The 20,864-nt window shown below is 44.0% G+C and overlaps 1 protein-coding gene across 4 annotated transcripts; it reads left to right on the top strand.

Moving 5' to 3' along the window:
- The first annotated feature begins 82 nt into the window (after positions 1-82).
- Positions 83-13,092, top strand: syngr1a (synaptogyrin 1a). 4 transcript variants are annotated; one of them, XM_003442412.5, is made up of 4 exons: positions 83-1,771; positions 6,492-6,729; positions 6,824-6,969; positions 10,545-13,092. In XM_003442412.5, exons 1-4 carry the CDS (start codon positions 1,670-1,672, stop codon positions 10,665-10,667), a joined length of 609 nt encoding a protein of 202 aa, XP_003442460.1. In that variant the 5' UTR covers positions 83-1,669; the 3' UTR covers positions 10,668-13,092. The 4 variants fall into 4 exon arrangements, with proteins under 4 accessions (XP_003442460.1, XP_005469259.1, XP_005469257.1 ...); XM_005469202.4 differs by lacking the exon at positions 10,545-13,092 and adding an exon at positions 7,212-7,567; XM_005469200.4 differs by lacking the exon at positions 83-1,771 and adding an exon at positions 3,371-4,008.
- Positions 13,093-20,864: the final 7,772 nt, after the last annotated feature.

Genomic DNA, 20,864 nt, shown 5'->3' with positions numbered 1-20,864 from the left:
ACAAACAAACAGGAAATAAGAGCGAGATGACACACGAAGCTCCCACTGATCCTATTAACACACACGCACACACACACACGCACTTGTTCTCCTCTGTTGTGAGGACACTCAGTCACAGTGAACTGAAACTTCACCCAGGCTTTCTTTGTGCCATCTGACCGAACCTAATGCCTGATTCAGGGGTTAACAGGGGTCACCGTGGTGAGCATGCTCACATAAAAGGAGGCGACATCATCAGAGGAACAGCTGATACAGACCAAGGCAGAAAAAAGTTTAATCTTGTGACACTCAGAGCCACTCTGACGGCGTCCCCTATCAGAGCGCTCAGACTTTAAAGTGGAAGTTGCTCCAGTTTGTCACAGATCAGAGTGAATGAATGTGATTGGTTGAACAAATACTCAGGTGTGTGTTGCAGCAAATCAGAACCATGGTCTGCATCAGCACACAATCACATGGATGTTCAGTCTGAGCAGCTGGAGCTTCATTTCCTGCTTTCAGGAACAAGCTGCACATTAACGAATGAGAGGAAACTCGGAGTCTTTATTCTCTCAGCTTCAGACTCACTGCTGGTTCAGGGTCAAAGAGTAAAGATCACAACAATCATTAAATATAAACAACTGAATTCAAACAAACCTGCTCTGAGCTCAACGGGCGCAGTGTAGGTGTCCTGGGATGAGATATAGCAGAATCAAGCTGCTGTATAACTGGAATAAAGTATATTATTATTTATCAATGATGCTCATCAGGGAAACACAAAGACTTCAGACCCTCCTCCTCTCCCCACAGAGCTCTGAGGGATCTTCCAGTGATGGTGATGCTATTTTCTGGAGATGTGATTGGGGAGTAGGCGGTGATGCCATGCCTGCTGATCTGTTAAATTCACAGCATAAGTTCCGATGGAGATTTAGTCTGGTAAGATGCGAACCACCTTCGAAGCTCAGAAACACAGAGTTCACCTTGAAGTTACCTGCATATGACTAAGTCCTGCTTCATAGTTCAGGCCACAGCTCTGATTGAACTGAGGAGACCAGCTGCTGCAGGTTGAAACTGGATGTTTTTGTGGCTTTTGGGTTCTGTGAAGCTCCAGATGTTTCAGTGGGGGATTCAGGTCAGAAATGGAGCTCAGTGAGGTTCCCTGAGACAGATGGCGTTAGGGTTAGGAGCAGATGTTGCTCTTCAGCATTAATGAGGCCTTCACAGGGGTCACAGCTACCCCCACCCCTCATCCACACCATAAGGGACAATCAAGCTGATGGTCATTAGTATAGTTTTCCACTCTGAGTTCTGCCTCACAGGCAGCTCCTCCTCTCAGGCAGAGTAACGCCTCCTTCACTATGTTTGGATGGTTGTGGCCTCTTCCTCTGATTGGTGCAGTGGATTGGGGGCGGTGCCCACCCTGTGAGTCGGTGCGGGGGGAGCTAAAGGCTGTTGTGCATTGAGGGAGGATGAGGAGGATTAGTGCAGATTACAGAGTAGTTTATAACAGCAGAGAAGAAGAAGAGAGAGGCACACCCAGACCAACTGAGCCCACTGGTCTGACTAGGCCTGTCCTGATGCAGTGAACTGGGACCAGTCTGTCTGATCGTCTGAGACTAACTGGACTTGGCTGTGTTCTGGAGGGTTGTGGTGGTGTGCAGTGGTCTGAGCTGGTCTGAGGAACAGGAAGTGGATGGACGGTTTCCAGGCATACGGGGCGGGGAAGGCCGGTGGAGCGTTCGACCCTGCGACCTTCATCAGGCAGCCGCAGACCGTCGTGAGGATCCTGTGCTGGGTGAGTCCTGTGATGTCATAATTATGTCATAGATGGGTCTCTAAACAAAGCAATCATTAGTGTTCTGGAAAAACCTGAGAGGTCTCACAGTGACATCAAATGGGATCCAAGAAGCTGTGGTGTCATGTGACAGTTACTCTGAGGCTCACCTGTTTTATTTTACAGGGTTCAGGTGAGTTTGACGACGTGGGCAACACATTCTTTTAGAGTCTCATCTGCTGAATGCACAGTCTCACATCCGCTCTGGTGCCTGGCCTCCTCCCTGAATGCCTTCCTCTCAAAACATGCCCCGCATGTCCTCCAGAACATGTTTTAAGCTCCCTCCAGCAGGTGGATGAATGTCTGACAGGTTAGAGTAAATCCAGCAAGTTAGGCAGAAAAAATTCAAATGTCCCAAATCCCGAATTCTCCGAATTATGAATGAAGACTGGTGTTTGACAGAACCTCTTAGATCTGTGGTTCTGATCCAGTTCAGGTGAATCTGGGTCCACCTGGTCTGCTGATGTCCAACCTCCTGTGATGTGCCTCTGACCTGAGAGATGATGGAGGTAAAACTTCAGGAGATCAGCATCTTCACAAATATCTGCCTGTTCTGAAGTGTAATTGATCAGCCTGTGTGTTATGTGTGACTGAGTGGTTCTGGTTCTGGTTCTGCTCGGTTCCCTCTCTGTTTGGGGTCAGCTGCTGTCACTTTATTGGCTGTTGGGTCCTGAGAGTCCTGTGTGATTCAGTCATGAGATTGGTGTTAACATTCCTGAGGCTCAACACAAGACTCCTCAAACAAAACCTCACTGTTTGACTCTGCACCCACTCTGATTGGACAGCTCAGGAGAGAGAAAGTGCCGCGATTGGATAGAAACATGCAGTCCTCCATGCCTCGATAGCGCAGGATGGAAGAGGTAATTGTGGAGCTGGGATGTGTATGCTGCAGGGTAACAGCTGCTTGCGGGTTAAAGGTCACATGGAGCTGTGTTAGGTCCAGCTGCACATGATTGGTTGTTTAAAAGCTGAAAACCTTCCTTTATTAACAGGCTTCTGTTGTGAAATATTTGCAGATCTAGAGACGCTATTCAAGGACCACAAATAAAACACTTTCCAAAACTGTGATCGTCTTTGTATAAATGTATTAAAGTGTGACAGGAGCGGTGTATCCACCCGAGCTGCGCTGTGTTGTTAGCATTTTTAATGACTGCAGTCCTTTCTTTGAGGAAATCATCAGACTTCATGTGATCATGCCCACTCTGCCTCCAGAATCCAGCCATGACACAAATACATCAAACCTTGATGCCAAAAACGTACCGTCCTGTCCCTGAGTTAACTTTCATTTTACAAGCAGTCAGGTCCCAGCTCAGGCGAGAAACAGGAACTGCTTCAGTTGGGCTTCAGAGCCGTTCATAGCACTGAAACTGCTAACAGCGATCTGCTACTCACATTACACTGATAATGGAGAGCTGATTCTGACTGATACCACGGATGATAGCGTTTCTCAGCTCGCCTCAAACACTGTCAAATCAAATCAAATCAAATCAAATCAGCTCGACAAACATCAGCAAACACATAAACTGTGTGTGTGCAGTTTGTCTCACAGTGTGCTGCAGCTAAAGGTCCAGCTGCTTATTTGACAGTGAGAGAAAAGACAGAGAGCTAAGTTCACTCAGAGATGGAGAAAGATAAGAAAGAAGGACGGGAGAGGAAGCAGAGAGCTTAGAGTCAAAGGAAGGATGCTCATTTAAAGCTCACATGGAAATCCTCCTGTTGTTAAATCTGTACGTGTCACGTTCATAAAGCTGCTGCTAAACAAACTGAGGCAGACTGACTGTGTTATTTAAAGGCTGCAGGTTAGTGCAGGATGAACAGGTGAGTTTGCTGCCCTGTGATGAACAGTGTGACTGCTGCACAGTGGCTGTCTAACATAAACAGAGTAGTATCAGTGTAGAGGATGGACATCCGCTGTGTAACATCTGCTGACATCTGGATGAATCCATGTGTATAATCCACAAAGAGCAGCAGGTCAGCTGATCACATTAGAAGTTCATGTGAGCTGTCACATCTTCCCCACACTGAGACACTCCACACATCTTAGTGTTCCTCCACCTGCTGACCCCAGACTCATGTTCCTGTTTAGGTGTGGAATTAAAGTCCCCCTCTGCCATGTGGTGACAGAACATTTATTTCTGCGTCCCTGCAGGTGTGCTGCAGAACAGATTCAAGCTGAGTACACCCATTACAATGAGAAGGTAGATTTGAATCATATTACTCTTCTTCTGTACTCAGATTCTTTTATGATTATATTACTACAGCACCAGGTTCGGTTTCCTTTGTACAAACATGGTTAGTAGAATTGTCCTTCAGGGAGCTCCTTTTACTTTCTTACTGTGAGTACATTTCAGAGCTGGTACTTTTTCACTTTTACTTGAGTAAAAAGTTGCTTCAGTACTTCCAGTTTTACTGGAGTTTTTTAACCCTGGTATCTGTATGTCTACCTAAGTACACAAAGTCTGTACTTTTGCCATCTCCGATCAAACACATGATCACTATTTACAAATGTAAGGCTCGATAAGGTTATCACAGAATTTTGTTTCTGTTGTTTATTATGAGACAAACACACACAGTCTCCCACTAACACTGAATCAGACCTCACAGCACCAAAACACAAACATAAGCGACCAGCAGGAGGCGCTGCAGGCCACCAGCAGCCAATCACCAGAGCAACCAATCACAGTCCAGATTCAAACCTGAAGCGTGGTTAGCTTGGTGCAGCAGCACGGGGTGCTGTGACTGCTTTAAAGCTAAAAACGGGCAGAAAAGTCTCTGAAAAGTTTAGTAACTGTGATCAGCCTTATATCATGAAGCTGCTTTTATTGTGGTAGTGATTTTTCAGCAGGAAGTGGAGGATTTAGATCATTGCTGACCATGTTGTTTCTGTTCATGTTCTGGAGTGTGATTGGCTGCTGACTCGGCCCCTGGTGTAGTTTCATCATCCTACTCTAAATATGAACTCATTTTCAAATAAAAGTGTCTCTGTTGAGTACCTGAATGCACCATAAGAACAAATATCCATCAAATAAAAACTACCCAGCACATCTGAAGGGATTTATTCAGTTGTGGGTGGGGCCTCCATGGGTTTCTGTGGATTAGGATCCATGTAGTCCTGGTTGAACATGACGGTGTCAGCTCCCAGTTTGAACCTGTGGATGGCAAGCAGGCTCTGCAGCACCTGCAGACACACAACATGCATGTTAGGGGTTGTTAAAAGCACCCACAATAATCAGATAAAAAGTCTGAGAAATCAGACAGAAACTCTGTGTAAGGCCCAGATGGACGGTAGATGGTAACAAGTAAGACTGGTTTCTGAGTTTTACAGCTGGGGTGGACGAGGCTAAGCATCAGGCTTTCAAATGAATTAAATGGTGCTGTGACTTCTTTAAGGTAAACTTTTACTTGAGTAAAAAAGTTGCTTCAGTACTTCAACTTTTACTGTAGTATTTTTAAACCCAGGTTCAGAATACTCACGCAGCTCCATTAGAAGTACAGCAGCTCCAGCAATGGAGGCAAATTCACACCAAGGAGTCCTGTTCTCAAAAACTGACATAGATAACTCTGTATGTGAAGCTGGATTTAAAAAAATAAGTGCTTAACATTTTTAAAACATGATTAGTCCCATCTTGTGTTACAGCACAATGTGACATCACCGGGTTGGTTGGTTGCTGCTAACAGACTTGCTTTAGTTTATGTTCCAGTTTAGTTCATGTGTTTTTCATGGCCTCACAAAACTCCTCCCACACCCAAGATTTTGCTTGGGAGAGACCCCGGGCCACAGGATCTTCAACTCCGTCTTCCGGTAAAGCTTCGGCAGCATTCCAAGGGAGACTGAGGACATTGAGTCCGAATGGACCATGTTCAGCAGTAAGATAAGATAAGATAAGAAGAACTTTATTTATCCCGAGAGAAATTCTTTTGTCATACATGTGCTCAATGCAGCAAGAGAGACAGAGGAACAGAGGAATAAGATATACAATATATACTTTATTAAAGTGCTCTGAGAGTTTACAGAGTAATGTGATTGGCTTGCGATTCAGACTCTTAAAACATCACAGGCTCTAATACAACAAGGGGAAACTTGTTGTGCAGCGGTCAACAAAAACTACGGCTACCCAGCCCTGCCGATGGCCTGTTAATGGTTCCTTGTCTGCGTTTGCTTTTTTATTTATATATGTAATTTCATGCACGTGGTTGTTGGGTGCAGTTTTGAGAGAGAAGACAAATATGCTCAATGTGCATTTAAAAAAAATTATTAAGCAGTTAAAGGTTCAAGATAAAAATGGTTGCTGTGTCTCTTTGGTCACTCAGGAGACCCAAAAGAAAGAAAGAGCCCCACACCCAACCAGTAAACAGTGTTACTGCGGGGCACAGAAACAGAACGTTAACATGATTGGTCAAAACTGTTGAGCGTGGCCTTAGGTCTGATATCGGCTCATGTTTCTTCTTCTGCACCTTTCTGGACATCTCCTTATGTGGAGATGACACTCTCATGCTCTCTACCATGCCCCAAAAGGTCAATTCTGTTCATGTGGATGTAGCGTTTTCAGAGGGAAAATGAACAAATTATGAGATATATAGCCTTAAATATAAAAGTACATTCTAACAAGATCAGTACACTTTGATCATTAAAAGCTGTGTTTAAACTTGCTCATGAATAAACTTTACTTCCTTACTCCAGCTCTTCTCCATCGTCATCCTCGGTTGCGTTGCTAACGAGGGCTATGTCAACAGGCCAGAGGAGGTGGAGCCGTATTGCATCTTCAACCGCAACCAGGATGCCTGCAACTATGGCATCACCATGGGAACACTGGGGTTCCTATGCAGCGCTGCTTTCCTGGCACTGGATGTTTACTTCCCCCAGATCAGCGGCGTGAAGGACAGGAAGAAGGCCGTCATGGCTGACATTGTGGTGTCAGGTGAGTGTCCCTCTCCTGTGCTTTGGAGTCGGTGGGATTAGGTATGTGTGTTTTATGCGTTTTGTTAAATGTGTTTCCTCCGTGCTGTGTGCAGCTCTATGGGCCTTCATCTGGTTTGTGGGCTTCTGTTTTCTGGCCAATCAGTGGCAGGTCTCTAAAAAAGAGGACAATCCTTTGAACGAAGGATCCGATGCAGCCAGAGCCACCATTGTTTTCTCCTTCTTCTCCATCTTCACTTGGGTAAGTGCGTGAAGGCTTCCACTGCTGCCACCTGCTGGTCAGACTACTGCACAAACACGTTTATTTAGAAATATTTAAACTCTTGCACATGTATAAGATATGTTGTGTACATGTAACAAACAACTCATATGATTCTGTTTCCTTCTGTCTCTGTTGTCATGTGTGTGTTGTGTCCCATGTCATGTGTTGTGACGTGCCTCATGTCATGTGATGTGTCATGTGATGTGACGTGTCGTATGTAGGGAGGTCTCACTCTGCTGTCTCTGGAGCGTCTGAAGAGAGTCTCCTTTGAGGAAGAATACAACAAACTGTTCAGCCCTCCTCTTGCCTGAAACTCAAACCTTACTTCACTTGTCTCTTTTAGCCAATCAGGGACGAGCCTTCATGTGCTTCCTGTTTCCTCCTCATAGCTCAGTCTGGACTCTGATCCTAAGTGCCTTACTGTTGCTGCGGTAACAGAGTGATTCATGAACTGTGTCGTGTGTTTTCTTTTTGCAGTGATGCTGTTGTGTGTGATGTGATATCACCATGTACTTTGGTGTATGAAGATGTAACAAAGTCACATTAAGATTAAACATAATAAAGTAGAAGCAAGGTCCATGGAGAGATAATGGACTGCTCCCTGCTGCTGGCTGTCACCTGATTGGGTTTATGTGCAACACTAAAGAACAAACTTACTGTACTGAGCAAAACTCTTGAGTCACCCCTCTTTTCTTTATGCTTTACAGGATAGCTAAGAATAGATGCAGTGATTTATTGAAACCTGTGCGAACATATGTGGAATACAATAAATGAGTTTGAATGATTCTAACGAGCTTGAAAGTGAATAGTTGGTCTGAGAAGCTTCATCCTTCAGCTCCATTTGAACTCTCTAAGCAGCTCTCTCATCTCTACAAGGATCTTCAGGAATAGTTCTCCAGGCTTCCTGAAGGACATTCAAAGCTCCTCTTTGGATGTATCTGCCTTTTGTTCTCTGTCAGGATGATTCCACGGTGCTTTGGTATAGCTGAGGTCCAGAATCAGAGAATCAGAATATCTTTATTGTCCTTATAACACGCACAATTAAAAGAACAAGAATAGATAAAAAAAGGAAAAAGAATATAATCAGACAAAATATATATATACGTACATATATATTTGTGTGTGGGTGTGTGTGTGTGCTGTTCCTCCAAATTAGCACTAGGGGCCCCTGTTACCTTCATCCTCCACATATTATCGAGTTCTCAGCCTTGCCTTCTTCCTCTGCTTGTCCACCACTGCTATGTTCGGTATGTTAGCCATCGCTGGTTTGTCCATCTGTATCTGGATGTCCCATAGGATCTTAGCACAGATGTTACAGATGTTCCTGTACACTATGCCGGCCACTTGGTTATGGCGTGATGCCCCTGAGACAATCCAGCACATAACAGCTGGGTGCAAGATGCTAGCAGGCAGGGCATACATGGAACGCTATAACCAAGTGGCCGGCATAGTATACAGAATCATCTGTGCCGAGTATAACCTGGAAGTCCCGAGGTCAAAATGGGAGTGGCCACCAAGGGTGGTGGAGAATGAATGAGCTAAGATCCTGTGGGACTTCCAGATACAGACGGACAAAATGGTGATGGCTAACCAACCGGACATAGTGGTGGTGGACAAGCAGATGAAGATGGCCGTAGTGATCGATGTAGCGGTCCCGAATGACAGCAACATCAGGAAGAAGGAACACGAGAAGCTGGAGAAATACCAAGGGCTCAGAGAAGAACTGGAGGAGATGTGGAGGGTGAAGGTAACAGTGGAACATGCTTTATCCAAAGCACACTCTCTGTGCATTCACTCGCTAATTTACATTCACAGTATTCGCTCACTGCCTCTTTAGAGTTTCGCTTGCTTAGCTTAGCTTTAGCTGACTTGCTAGCAGCATGGCCTCTTCACCTGTCCCTCCGGCACTTTCCTGCTCATTCACACATAGCAAGCATGTCTGGCCCGGATCTGGTATCAAGCCGGCACTGCTGGCTGACTTCTGGCATGATAAGACGTATGTCAACCAGATGTGGGCCAGGTCTGGCAATGATGCCACAGTTTATGCAATGGCATGCCACATCTGGCCCGATTGTGGTTTGGTTTATGTGGCCCAGGCCCATAGAAAGCAGGTCTTCCCCGGATCCGGCATCAAGCTGGCACGTCTGACTAACTGGTGTCATGTCAGGGTGTATGTCAACGAGATGTGGGCCAGGTCTGCAATGATGGCACTATTTATGTTCCAATTTTCCTATTTTAGTTAGAAGACCCAAATGCCGTGTTGCAATACAGTAAAGCTATGGTAGCCAATGTTTCAAATGCAGGTTTGACAGGTTTGTGAGTGTACACTTTATCCAAAACCTAGTGAAGGTTTACTCATGTTTACCACTGGGTGGCTGTGGTTCAGGAGGTAGAGCGGGTCATCTACTGATTGGAAGGTTAGTGGAATGTGTATGAATGTAGTTAGGAAGTACTCAGTTTAGAGAAAGTGTGTGATTGGGTGAATGTGGCATGTTGTATAGAGCACTTTGAGAGATCCGGGAGAGTAGACAAGTGCTATATAAGAATCAGTCCATTCACTGTGTGAACAGAGTTTCGTCATGTTGCTTTTGCACTATTATGTTCCGGCACATGTTGTTATTACATGGCTTGAAACTCTGTAGTTTTCTCTGGTCCCCTCCCCAATCAGACCAGGAGTGACATGTTTAGCCGCATGTTCTCCTTAAATTGCTGGCTGTCTGAGTGGTGTCCCAGAAACGATGTGGGCTTCATAGATAATTGGCAAACCTTCTGGAGGAAACCTGGTCTTGTTAGGAGAGACGGCATCCATCCCACTTTGGATGGAGCAGCTCTCATTTCTAGAAATATGGACCAATTTATTAAACCCCCCAAAATATGACTATCCAGAGTTGGGACCAGGAAGCAGAGTTGCAGTCTTACACGCCTCTCTGCAGCTTCTCTCCTCCTGCTACCCCCCCCCCCCCCCCCCCAAACCCATCTCCATTGAGACTGTGTCAGCTCCCAAACAGACAAAAAAACAAACTAAAAACCAGCAATAAACAACTTAAACATAAAAAATCACAAAGAAAGAACAATACAGTATCCACATCTGAACCAAAGAGTAAAACAGTGAAATGTGGATTATTAAATATTAGGTCTCTCTCCTCCAAGTCTCTGTTAGTACATGACTTAATAATTGATCAACAAATCGATTTACTCTGCCTTACAGAAACCTGGTTGCAGCCGGATGATTATGTTAGTTTAAATGAATCAACACCCCCGAGTCACTCTAACTACCAGAAACCTCGAAGCACAGGCCGAGGGGGCGGTGTGGCAGCAATTTTTCACACCAGCCTATTAATCAACCAAAGACCAAAACAGACTTTTAATTCATTTGAAAGCCTGATGCTTAGCCTCGTCCACCCCAGCTGTAAAACTCAGAAACCAGTCTTACTTGTTACCATCTACCGTCCATCTGGGCCTTACACAGAGTTTCTGTCTGATTTCTCAGACTTTTTATCTGATTATTGTGGGTGCTTTTAACAACCCCTAACATGCATGTTGTGTGTCTGCAGGTGCTGCAGAGCCTGCTTGCCATCCACAGGTTCAAACTGGGAGCTGACACCGTCATGTTCAACCAGGACTACATGGATCCTAATCCACAGAAACCCATGGAGGCCCCACCCACGACTGAATAAATCCCTTCAGATGTGCTGGGTAGTTTTTATTTGATGGATATTTGTTCTTATGGTGCATTCAGGTACTCAACAGAGACACTTTTATTTGAAAATGAGTTCATATTTAGAGTAGGATGATGAAACTACACCAGGGGCCGAGTCAGCAGCCAATCACACTCCAGAACATGAACAGAAACAACATGGTCAGCAATGATCTAAATCCTCCACTTCCTGCTGAAAAATCACTACCACAATAAAAGCAGCTTCATGATATAAGGCTGATCACAGTTACTAAACTTTTCAGAGACTTTTCTGCCCGTTTTTAGCTTTAAAGCAGTCACAGCACCCCGTGCTGCTGCACCAAGCTAACCACGCTTCAGGTTTGAATCTGGACTGTAATTGGTTGCTCTGGTGATTGGCTGCTGGTGGCCTGCAGCGCCTCCTGCTGGTCGCTTATGTTTGTGTTTTGGTGCTGTGAGGTCTGATTCAGTGTTAGTGGGAGACTGTGTGTGTTTGTCTCATAATAAACAACAGAAACAAAATTCTGTGATAACCTTATCGAGCCTTACATTTGTAAATAGTGATCATGTGTTTTATCGGAGATGGCAAAAGTACAGACTTTGTGTACTTAGGTAGACATACAGATACCAGGGTTAAAAAACTCCAGTAAAACTGGAAGTACTGAAGCAACTTTTTACTCAAGTAAAAGTGAAAAAGTACCAGCTCTGAAATGTACTCACAGTAAGAAAGTAAAAGGAGCTCCCTGAAGGACAATTCTACTAACCATGTTTGTACAAAGGAAACCGAACCTGGTGCTGTAGTAATATAATCATAAAAGAATCTGAGTACAGAAGAAGAGTAATATGATTCAAATCTACCTTCTCATTGTAATGGGTGTACTCAGCTTGAATCTGTTCTGCAGCACACCTGCAGGGACGCAGAAATAAATGTTCTGTCACCACATGGCAGAGGGGGACTTTAATTCCACACCTAAACAGGAACATGAGTCTGGGGTCAGCAGGTGGAGGAACACTAAGATGTGTGGAGTGTCTCAGTGTGGGGAAGATGTGACAGCTCACATGAACTTCTAATGTGATCAGCTGACCTGCTGCTCTTTGTGGATTACACACATGGATTCATCCAGATGTCAGCAGATGTTACACAGCGGATGTCCATCCTCTACACTGATACTACTCTGTTTATGTTAGACAGCCACTGTGCAGCAGTCACACTGTTCATCACAGGGCAGCAAACTCACCTGTTCATCCTGCACTAACCTGCAGCCTTTAAATAACACAGTCAGTCTGCCTCAGTTTGTTTAGCAGCAGCTTTATGAACAAACATCATGTGACACGTACAGATTTAACAACAGGAGGACTTCCATGTGAGCTTTAAATGAGCATCCTTCCTTTGACTCTAAGCTCCTCTCCCGTCCTTCTTTCTTATCTTTCTCCATCTTTATCTTTTCCTACTTTAACCCCTCCCCCCCGAGTATAAAGTCTAGATGAACATCTATAACTGAGCAAAGAAAGTGATTAAACGTGTATATTTTTCATTTTCTGGACGTGCTGGCCCTGAGCAGTCTGATAATTCAGGTTAAGTTTAAAATGTATTGAGAGGTACTGAAGTGCAACGATGCAGCATTTTCAGATATAAAATAAAAAGCTTACACCTCACTGACTGTCTGATCCCTGTTGCGTCTCGTGGTGTTATTGTTCAGATTCGGGGTTTTAGGATTAGCATCTTCACTACCAATCGCACCACGTGGACACAGCAGCGTGACCACACAGTGTAACTCTGCTGTCATTACTCTTAATTGTATTGTTTTACTTATTTATAGGTACCAAAACATTACATTGGTTCTTGTTGAGCTTTTAATGCTCCTGAGTATATTTTTAACTTGTCAGACTGCTCCAGGCTTTTGGTCTCAAAAATGAAAAACAGGCACATTTGACAAAATAAATTTCTCATTTATTATGAAAGCACAGTATTTTGTCCTATTTAGACTATCTAATAATAGTTTTGTTTTTGTGGAATAACTTGTTATATTTGCTCAGTTCAGAATGAAAACACCATTTCAGAATTTCATGTAAATATATTCTGTCTTTCATTTTTTCATAGTACTGCGAAACATAACTATGTACCATTCAAAAACTTCTGAAATTATTTTTTTTCATGGATGTGTGCTCAAATATGAGACTCTGAAGGAGTGCTGGACTGGGTTTTCATATAGTATTTAGCCAAAAATCGCACATTTTTCATTTATCTGTTCTAAGTTAAAGATCCTGTTTCAAGCTAATGACAAGAAAGAGCAGAGAAAATTTCAGGCTTTTAACTTTAATGGTTTTTGAGATAGTCATGTTCATGGCCTTAGATCTGAGGGAAGAAAACGGTCTGACAGGAGGTCAAAGGGTCGTTTTTCAAATAAACATAACCTGAAAACTTTTGATGATTCATGAAGTTAAAATTTCACAGCATTCTTATAACTGTTCAAACTTTGGACCACAACATTAAGACTGAAATCGAAGACGAGCTGAAGGTCCGTGCTGACCTGAGAGGGAGTGACCCACCTGCAGATAATGTGATTGTAATCTTATTACATGTCTTCAAATGACAGCAAAGTTGGTGTTTTGAGATCTTTTCTCACCTGTTTCCACCTGTCGGGTGCTGCCGGGCAGACAGAGGATGGACGCCTGACTGAGCTCTGTGACTCAGAGTCGGAGTCATCGCTGCGTCTGAGCTGACAGTGAGACGAACCCGGGTCAAACCCTCGTCACATCTCTGACACTGTTGTACCTTCCTTCGCTGCTCCTGGCTCTGCCTTCCTGTCCTCACCTGCTCTGACGTGACTTCGTTGAAAATTACACCTGCTGCTATTTTTAGCAGCACTGCTTCTAAAACACGCTGTGGCGTGTCTGGTGGGATCACAAGCACCGACCTGAGTCAGCGGCTATAATTACTACACCCCACACACATACATGTATCAGTAACACGCCTGCGTAAACACATGTGCGTGAATCCAAGCACTGTGGAAGTGATCAATAATATGTCAGAGATACTGCTGTCAGCTGTGTGCAGTGATGCATGTGTCAGGTGGTGAGTGGGTGTCCTTCAGTAGATCTGTGCTGTTCATTAAAACAACACGAGGCCTCATCAGGACACGCTCCAAGCCGCCTGCTTCGGTGGTCTTTAGTACCCATCAGTGTACACAGTAAGAACTTGCAGACGAGTCACCGTTATTTATTTCAGATCATTGCCTGCACCCAGGGGCTTCTGTGTTTGGCAGAACCTCATTATTTATAACCTAAAAACTATGATGGTGTACTGTATAGCTCTTCTATCCACGCTCCTCTCGTTATATAGAGCTTTAAAATGTCATGTCACATGTGACCTCTGACCTCTTCATCAAGGTTGGATAAGGTCAAACTTTTATAAAAATTTTTTTTTTTTTTTTTTTAATCTTTGAAGCTGCTTAAAATTTGCCCATGTGTTTGTCACGGCTGAGCAACCAGGGTGTTGTGGTGTGGACCCAAAAGCAGACACAACAGAGAAAACAAAGTATAAGAAAAAACGAGCCATTTATTAAGGCTGATATCAAACAGACAACAACGCCGTGCATTTATCGAGACTTTCAACCCCAGGTAGGCCAATTATGGATCTTCGGATCCACATTATGTCAGCAGCTGTTCTCCACCGTGAACTATGTTAAAGACAAACACCGCTCACGCCTGACAGATGACAGCTTACAGTCCTGCGTAAACTGACTTCGTACAGCCCCGATTTGCAGACGCTGTGCGCAGAGGTTCAGGAGCAGAAGTCCCATTGTAAACAAATCACGGCAGACCCGACGATGTTTCCATGAGCATGCTTTTGAGCATCTCTTTATTGAGCACTTTTCACACACGGTTGCTGTACGCATACAGCCGGCTGTAGCTTTTCAGCTCACAGCCCGACACACACCACCAACAACACAACAGCACAGATAGCGCAGACGTAAAGGCAGCGAGGCGTGATTGCGGGTGTCGCTCAGGTGCGTCCGCCTCCCCTGCAGCGGCGCTGCAAACCACGCCCCGCCGCACGCATTAACCAGGTAAAATACATATTTAGGCAGAATTTTGCAAATATCTATTTTTCATTTTTTAGCAGCATAGAGCTTTTTTCCAATTATTTTTTAAGAGTCAGGTCAAGGCTCCAACAGCCCAAAGGAGATATAAGGGTGGCGGCTGACAACAGTTTTTGTTTGCTACATGGATCATTTTAGTTCAGCTGGGTGTCTTTCCTTTTGTTATATTTCTTTAAGAGTTCAAAATGTGTTGATTACATAAATATAATGTAATTTTCTCTGTAGCACTTCATGGATTTCATAAGCAACACACCTTAGTTGTTCACACAAAGCATAAAGATAAAAAACAATATATACAGTGTTATCTTCATTTTAGATGTCAAAAAGTATTTGCGGCTCCCAGTGTTTTCTTTTGCGTGGAAACCGGGTCCAAGTGGCTCTTTGGGTGTAAAAGGTTGCAGACCCCTGGCATAGGTGATGACAGGATCTGAGTTTAACACAACCTGGGCCCACTTTAGCGCACTGCCCCTCAGAAGTTGAACAAAGTAAGTGATCTTTGCCCCATCATTGTTATGAAAACGCTGCTGCTCGCGAAAAGTTAGAGAAACCTGAGCCAGAAATCCAGCACATTTGTCAGACTCACCCGAGAATGGTTCTGGCGTGGGTAGGGGTCTGTCAGAAGGCGTAAGGACCCGAGGTGAGCTACCTGACGCTGCGGCAGGTGGTGCCACCTGGGGAGCTGGGCTGGGTGGCTGAGGATTCCCCGGTTGCGCATTTCCTTCCAGCGGTATTAACTGCGCTACCGCCTGGGTTAATGTGGCGATGTCATTCCGTAGCTGCACGAGCATTTGTTCATGACGGGCAAGAATGGCTTCCTGGGCGGCCAGAGCCTGGCCCACGGGGTCCTGTCCTGCTGAGTCCATGCTGGCTATATCATTCTGATAAGGATTCTGAAAGGGACTCAGGCGCAGGCCAGGTTTTTCTGTTATGCGAAAGACAGTGCGTTTATTTACAGTGAACACAATCACCAAGTGGCTATATACAATGTGAAGGGAAAAGGGGTCCAGGTCGCCAGGGTCCATGGGGAAACGGGGTTTAGGGAAAAGGTGCTCCACACTCTCTGTACAAAAGCTCCAAGTCCTCCTCCTCTGCCACTCCTCTCGTAATCAGGTTCCAGGAACGATCTACAAACAAGAAGGTCAGGTTAGTGGGATAGTCACAAAAGCTTTAAAGATTCAGGTTTGCAGATGCACAATTTGATTGACGCTGATAGCTCAACGATCCAGCGAAGACTAGCGTAGATCCACCATTTTAAGTAGCACTGCAATCAGCTGGGATCAGCGACCGGTGCCGTGATGAGAGCAGGTGGCAGGTGTGCCAGCAGCGGGAGCCCGCAATGAACATCGCCGCGGCAAAAGAGAGAGCGAGAGGGGGAGAGGGAGGAGGGAGAGAGCAAATAACCAAAACAAACATATTGCCTAATAGAGGGTCGGCCAGCGAGGCACAGGGACCATGACAGAAAGTAATCATGAGACTTGAAGTACATGATGCGATACAAACAGTCAACCCGGCCCTGAACAGAGGGAGACAGAGGACTTAAATACACAGAAGGGTAATGAGGAAAGTGGAAACACCTGGGAAACACAGTTGACACAAATGAACCTGAACGCCACAGGGGAAGCAAAACTAAACACAATGAACATGGAAACACTAGACCCTTCAAAATAAAAGAGGAAACATAATGGGACGTAGACATGACAACACACAGACATGAAAAACATGGCAGACTGGGGAGATACGGAACACATAGAGAGACACGTGGGAACAGATAAAGGAGACGAAAGCACGGACATAACTAAAAGTAAATCACAGAGGACAGGAAAAGAAACCAGGAGACAGAATAAACATAAACTAGACTAAAGCTCAACTAAGACCAGCTAACAATAATAACACTAGAACATTCTCTCAGTATATAATAAGCAATCAAAATGCAAAACAACTCAAAAATGCTGAGTCACACCAGCCCAGCCCCCTGAAAGTGTTGGCATTATTTATGAAATGACGCTGGTATATGGCGATTCTAAATGTCTCATAGTGATTTCACATTTGATGTCTGACCTCATGTTGACATTTAAGATCTGCTTTTTCCTCCAAGTTGCCCCCAAAATGTGTTTTGTTGGGTGGGTGATTCATTTTAAAAGGGGCCAAATGACAAACCTGAGTTGCGTTGTCAGAGTTAAACGTCATCCTGCTTGGCGTCTGTTTCCTCCCATGCAAACGTGTCCGATTTAATGAGCTCTTAATCAACAGAACAAGGTTACAGTGGGGCAAAGCTAGAAGCAAGAAACAGTGAAAACAAACATTGCATCATTATTTAATTTTATTTTTAACGTGTTAATCTTTGAAAAAAAACAAGAAAAGAAAATGAAGTTTGCAGTATATTAACAGTGATTACTGATTTCTAGTTCATTTTAACTGTTCGGTGTGAATAATCCAGTCTGTCTCAGGCGTGAACAAGGGCTCTAAAATCTGGTTGAAGGTCCCACCCATGGTTGCTGGCATAGGCTCCACCCCCTTCTTTAAGGTTTTTCCAAGATGTTTCATCCAGGAAGCTTGTTCAGTTCTAAAACTAAAAGGTGGAAAGTCACAGGTATTTAGAACTGAAGAAGTCTCTGTCTTCAAAAAAACGAAAAAAGTCTAGTTGTGTTCTTTCCAAGCTCCTTAGATTCACGCTGTCATCTTTGCCCACATCTACATTGTAGAGTGTGCTGAACGACTTGGTCCTGTGAATAAATAAACCTTTGGACATATTAACCATGAACATCATTACAGCCATACACAGAGACAGCACACTCATAGAGAAAAGTGGCCATCTTTAGATGCAAACAGGTGAGTCTTCAGATGGATGAAAAAAAAAGATGGCTGAAGAAGAAAGTGCATCATGGGAATCCCCCAGCAGCCTACGTCTATTGCAGCATAACTAAGGGAGGATTTAGGGTCACCTGGTCCAGCCCTAACTATATGCTTTAGCAAAAAAGGAAAGTTTGAATCGTAACCTTAAAAGTAGAGATAGTGTCTGTCTCACCTGTAGAACAGTATCAGAAGAAGATGAAGCTCCATCTTCATGGTTCTGAGTTAAGCTGAAAAAGTGCTCAGCAACCAAGATTAGGAAACTGACCTCTGACCCTGTTTCAGCGGGATGTGGACCCGAGGTAGAGACCTGTGTGTGAAAGGGTCTGATAACTGGTTGTCAGCCTGGGTGTGCTTTGACCTTTAGCTTGATCTTTGGACACAAACCGTTTGGAAGCCTCTGACCTGAAGTCAGCTGAAGGTTTGTGTTTGCATGTCTGGATGTGAGCACTCGTGCCTCAGGTAAGAGCTCAGTATAATAAGAAAACCACAACCTGTCAGCAGACGATTACCTGATCAGACTGTAAACACAGCCATCACGCTGACTCAGCAGCGCTTCATTCATTCATCAGGAATGTTTGTGCTGATGCTTCAGATGTTCACAAACCAAAATAGATACAAGATACATTGTTGCAGAGCCAAGAAACTGCTGTCACTGAGTGTGACCTGGAGTCAGTTCATCACACAGGGTTCAGTCCCAGAGAAGGTTCAGTCCCAGCGACGCAGTGAAATCCATAGACTCTCAATTCAGTTTACTTTTGTTTATATAGTGCCAAATCACAACAACTTCAAGGCACCTCAAGGTGCTTTATATTCGACAGTAGACCCTACAATAATACATACAGAGAACAACCCAACAATCATATGACCCCCTATGAGCAAGCACTTTGGTGACAGTGGGAAGGAAAAACTCCCTTTTAACAGGAAGAAACCTCCGGCAGAACCAGGCTCAGGGAGGGGCGGGGCCATCTGCTGCGACCGGTTGGGGTGAGAGAAGGAAAACAGGATAAAGACATGCTGTGGAAGAGAGACAGAGATTAATAACAGATATGATTCGATGCAGAGAGGTCTATTAACACATAGTGGGTGAGAAAGGTGACTGGAAAGGAAAAACTCAATGCATCATGGGAATCCCCGGCAGCCTACGTCTATTGCAGCATAACTAAGGGAGGATTCAGGGTCACCTGGTCCAGCCCTAACTATATGCTTTAGCAAAAAGGAAAGTTTGAAGCCTAATCTTGAAAGTAGAGATAGTGTCTGTCTCCCGAATCCAAACTGGAAGCTGGTTCCACAGAAGAGGGGCCTGAAAACTGAAGGCTCTGCCTCCCATTCTACTTTTAAATACTCTAGGAACAACAAGTAGGCCTGCAGTGTGAGAACGAAGTGCTCTAATAGAGTGATATGGCACTACAGGGTCATTAAGATAAGATGGGGCCTGATTATTTAAGACCTTGTATGTGAGGAGCAGGATTTTGAATTTAATTCTGGATTTAACAGGAAACCAATGAAGGGAAGCCAATACAGGAGAAATCTGCTCTCTCTTTCTAGTCCCTGTCAGGACTCTTGCTGCAGCATTTTGGATCAGCTGAAGACTTTTCAGCGAGTTTTTAGGACATCCTGATAATAATGAATTACAGTAGTCCAGCCTGGAAGTGATGAATGCATGAACTAGTTTTTCAGCATCACTCTGAGACAGGATATTTCTAATTTTAGAGATGTTGCACAAATGGAAGAAAGCAGTCTTACATATTTGTTTAATATGTGCATTGAAGGAAATGTCCTGGTCAAAAATGACTCCAAGGTTCCTCACAGCATTACTGGAGGCCAAGGTAATGCCATCCAGAGTAAGAATCTGCTTAGATACCATATTTCTAAGATTTTCAGGGCCGAGTACAATAACCTCAGCTTGATCTGAGTTAAGAAGCAGAAAGTTAGCGGCCATCCAGGTCTTTCTGTCTTTAAGGCATTCCTGCAGTTTAACTAATTGGTGTGTGTTACCTGGCTTCATGGACAGATAGAGCTGCGTGTCATCTGCATAGCAGTGAAAATGTATGCTATGTCTTCTGCTGCCTAAGGGAAGCATGTATAAAGTAAATAGAATTGGTCCTAGCACTGAACCCTGTGGAACACCATAATTGACCTCAGTGTGTGAAGAGGACTCTCCATTTACATGTACAAATTGGAGTCTATTAGATAGATATGATACAAACCACTGCAGTGCAGTACCTGTAATACCTACAGCATGTTCTAATCGCTCTAATAGGATATTATGGTCAACAGTATCGAACGCTGCACTGAGGTCTAGCAGGACAAGCACAGAGATGAGTCCACTGTCAGAGGCCATAAGAAGATCATTTGTAACCTTCACTAAAGCTGTTTCTGTGCTGTGATGAGCTCTGAAACCTGACTGAAACTCTTCAAATAAGCCATTCCTCTGCAGATGATCTGTTAGCTGTTTGACAACTACTCTTTCAAGGATGTTTGATATGAAAGGAAGGTTGGAGATTGGCCTATAATTAGCTAAGACTGCTGGGTCTAGAGATGCTTTTTGAGTAAAGGTTTAACTACAGCCACCTTGAAGGCCTGTGGTACATAGCCGATTATTAGAGATAGGTTGATCATATTTAAGATTGAAGCATTAATTAATGGCAGGACTTCTTTGAGCAGTTTTGTAGGAATGGGGTCTAAAAGACACGTTGATGGTTTGGAGGAATTAATTATTGAAGTTAACTTGGAAAGATCAATTGGAGAAAAAGAGTAAATGAATATCAATCTTACTAAAAGTAGCTGTAGATAATATTACATCTATGGGATGATTATTGGTAATTTTTTTTCTAATGATAAAAATTTTATTTGTGAAGAAGTTCATGAAGTCATTACTAGTTAACGTTAAAGGGATTGTTGGCTCAGTAGAGCTCTGACTGTTTGTCAGCCTGGCTACAGTGCTGAAGAGAAACCTGGGGTTGTTCTTATTTTCTTCAATCAGTGATGAATAGTAAGATGTTCTGGCTTTGCGGAGGGCTTTCTTATAAAGCAGCAAACTATTTCTCCAGGCTAAATGATGATCCTCTAAATTTGTGACATGCCATTTCCTCTCCAGCTTACGAGTTATCTGCTTTAGGCTACGTGTTTGAGAATTATACCACGGAGTCAGGTACTTCTGATTTGAGGCCTTAGTTTTCACAGGAGCTACAGTATCCAGAGTCGTACGTAGTGAGGAGGTAAAATTATTAACAAGATGATCG

The sequence above is a fragment of the Oreochromis niloticus genome, linkage group LG4 (genome assembly GCF_001858045.2).
Source record: "Oreochromis niloticus isolate F11D_XX linkage group LG4, O_niloticus_UMD_NMBU, whole genome shotgun sequence".
NCBI lineage: Eukaryota > Metazoa > Chordata > Actinopteri > Cichliformes > Cichlidae > Oreochromis > Oreochromis niloticus.
The sequence above is the reverse complement of the archived record's forward strand: the minus strand, read 5'-3'. Positions and strand labels throughout refer to the sequence as shown.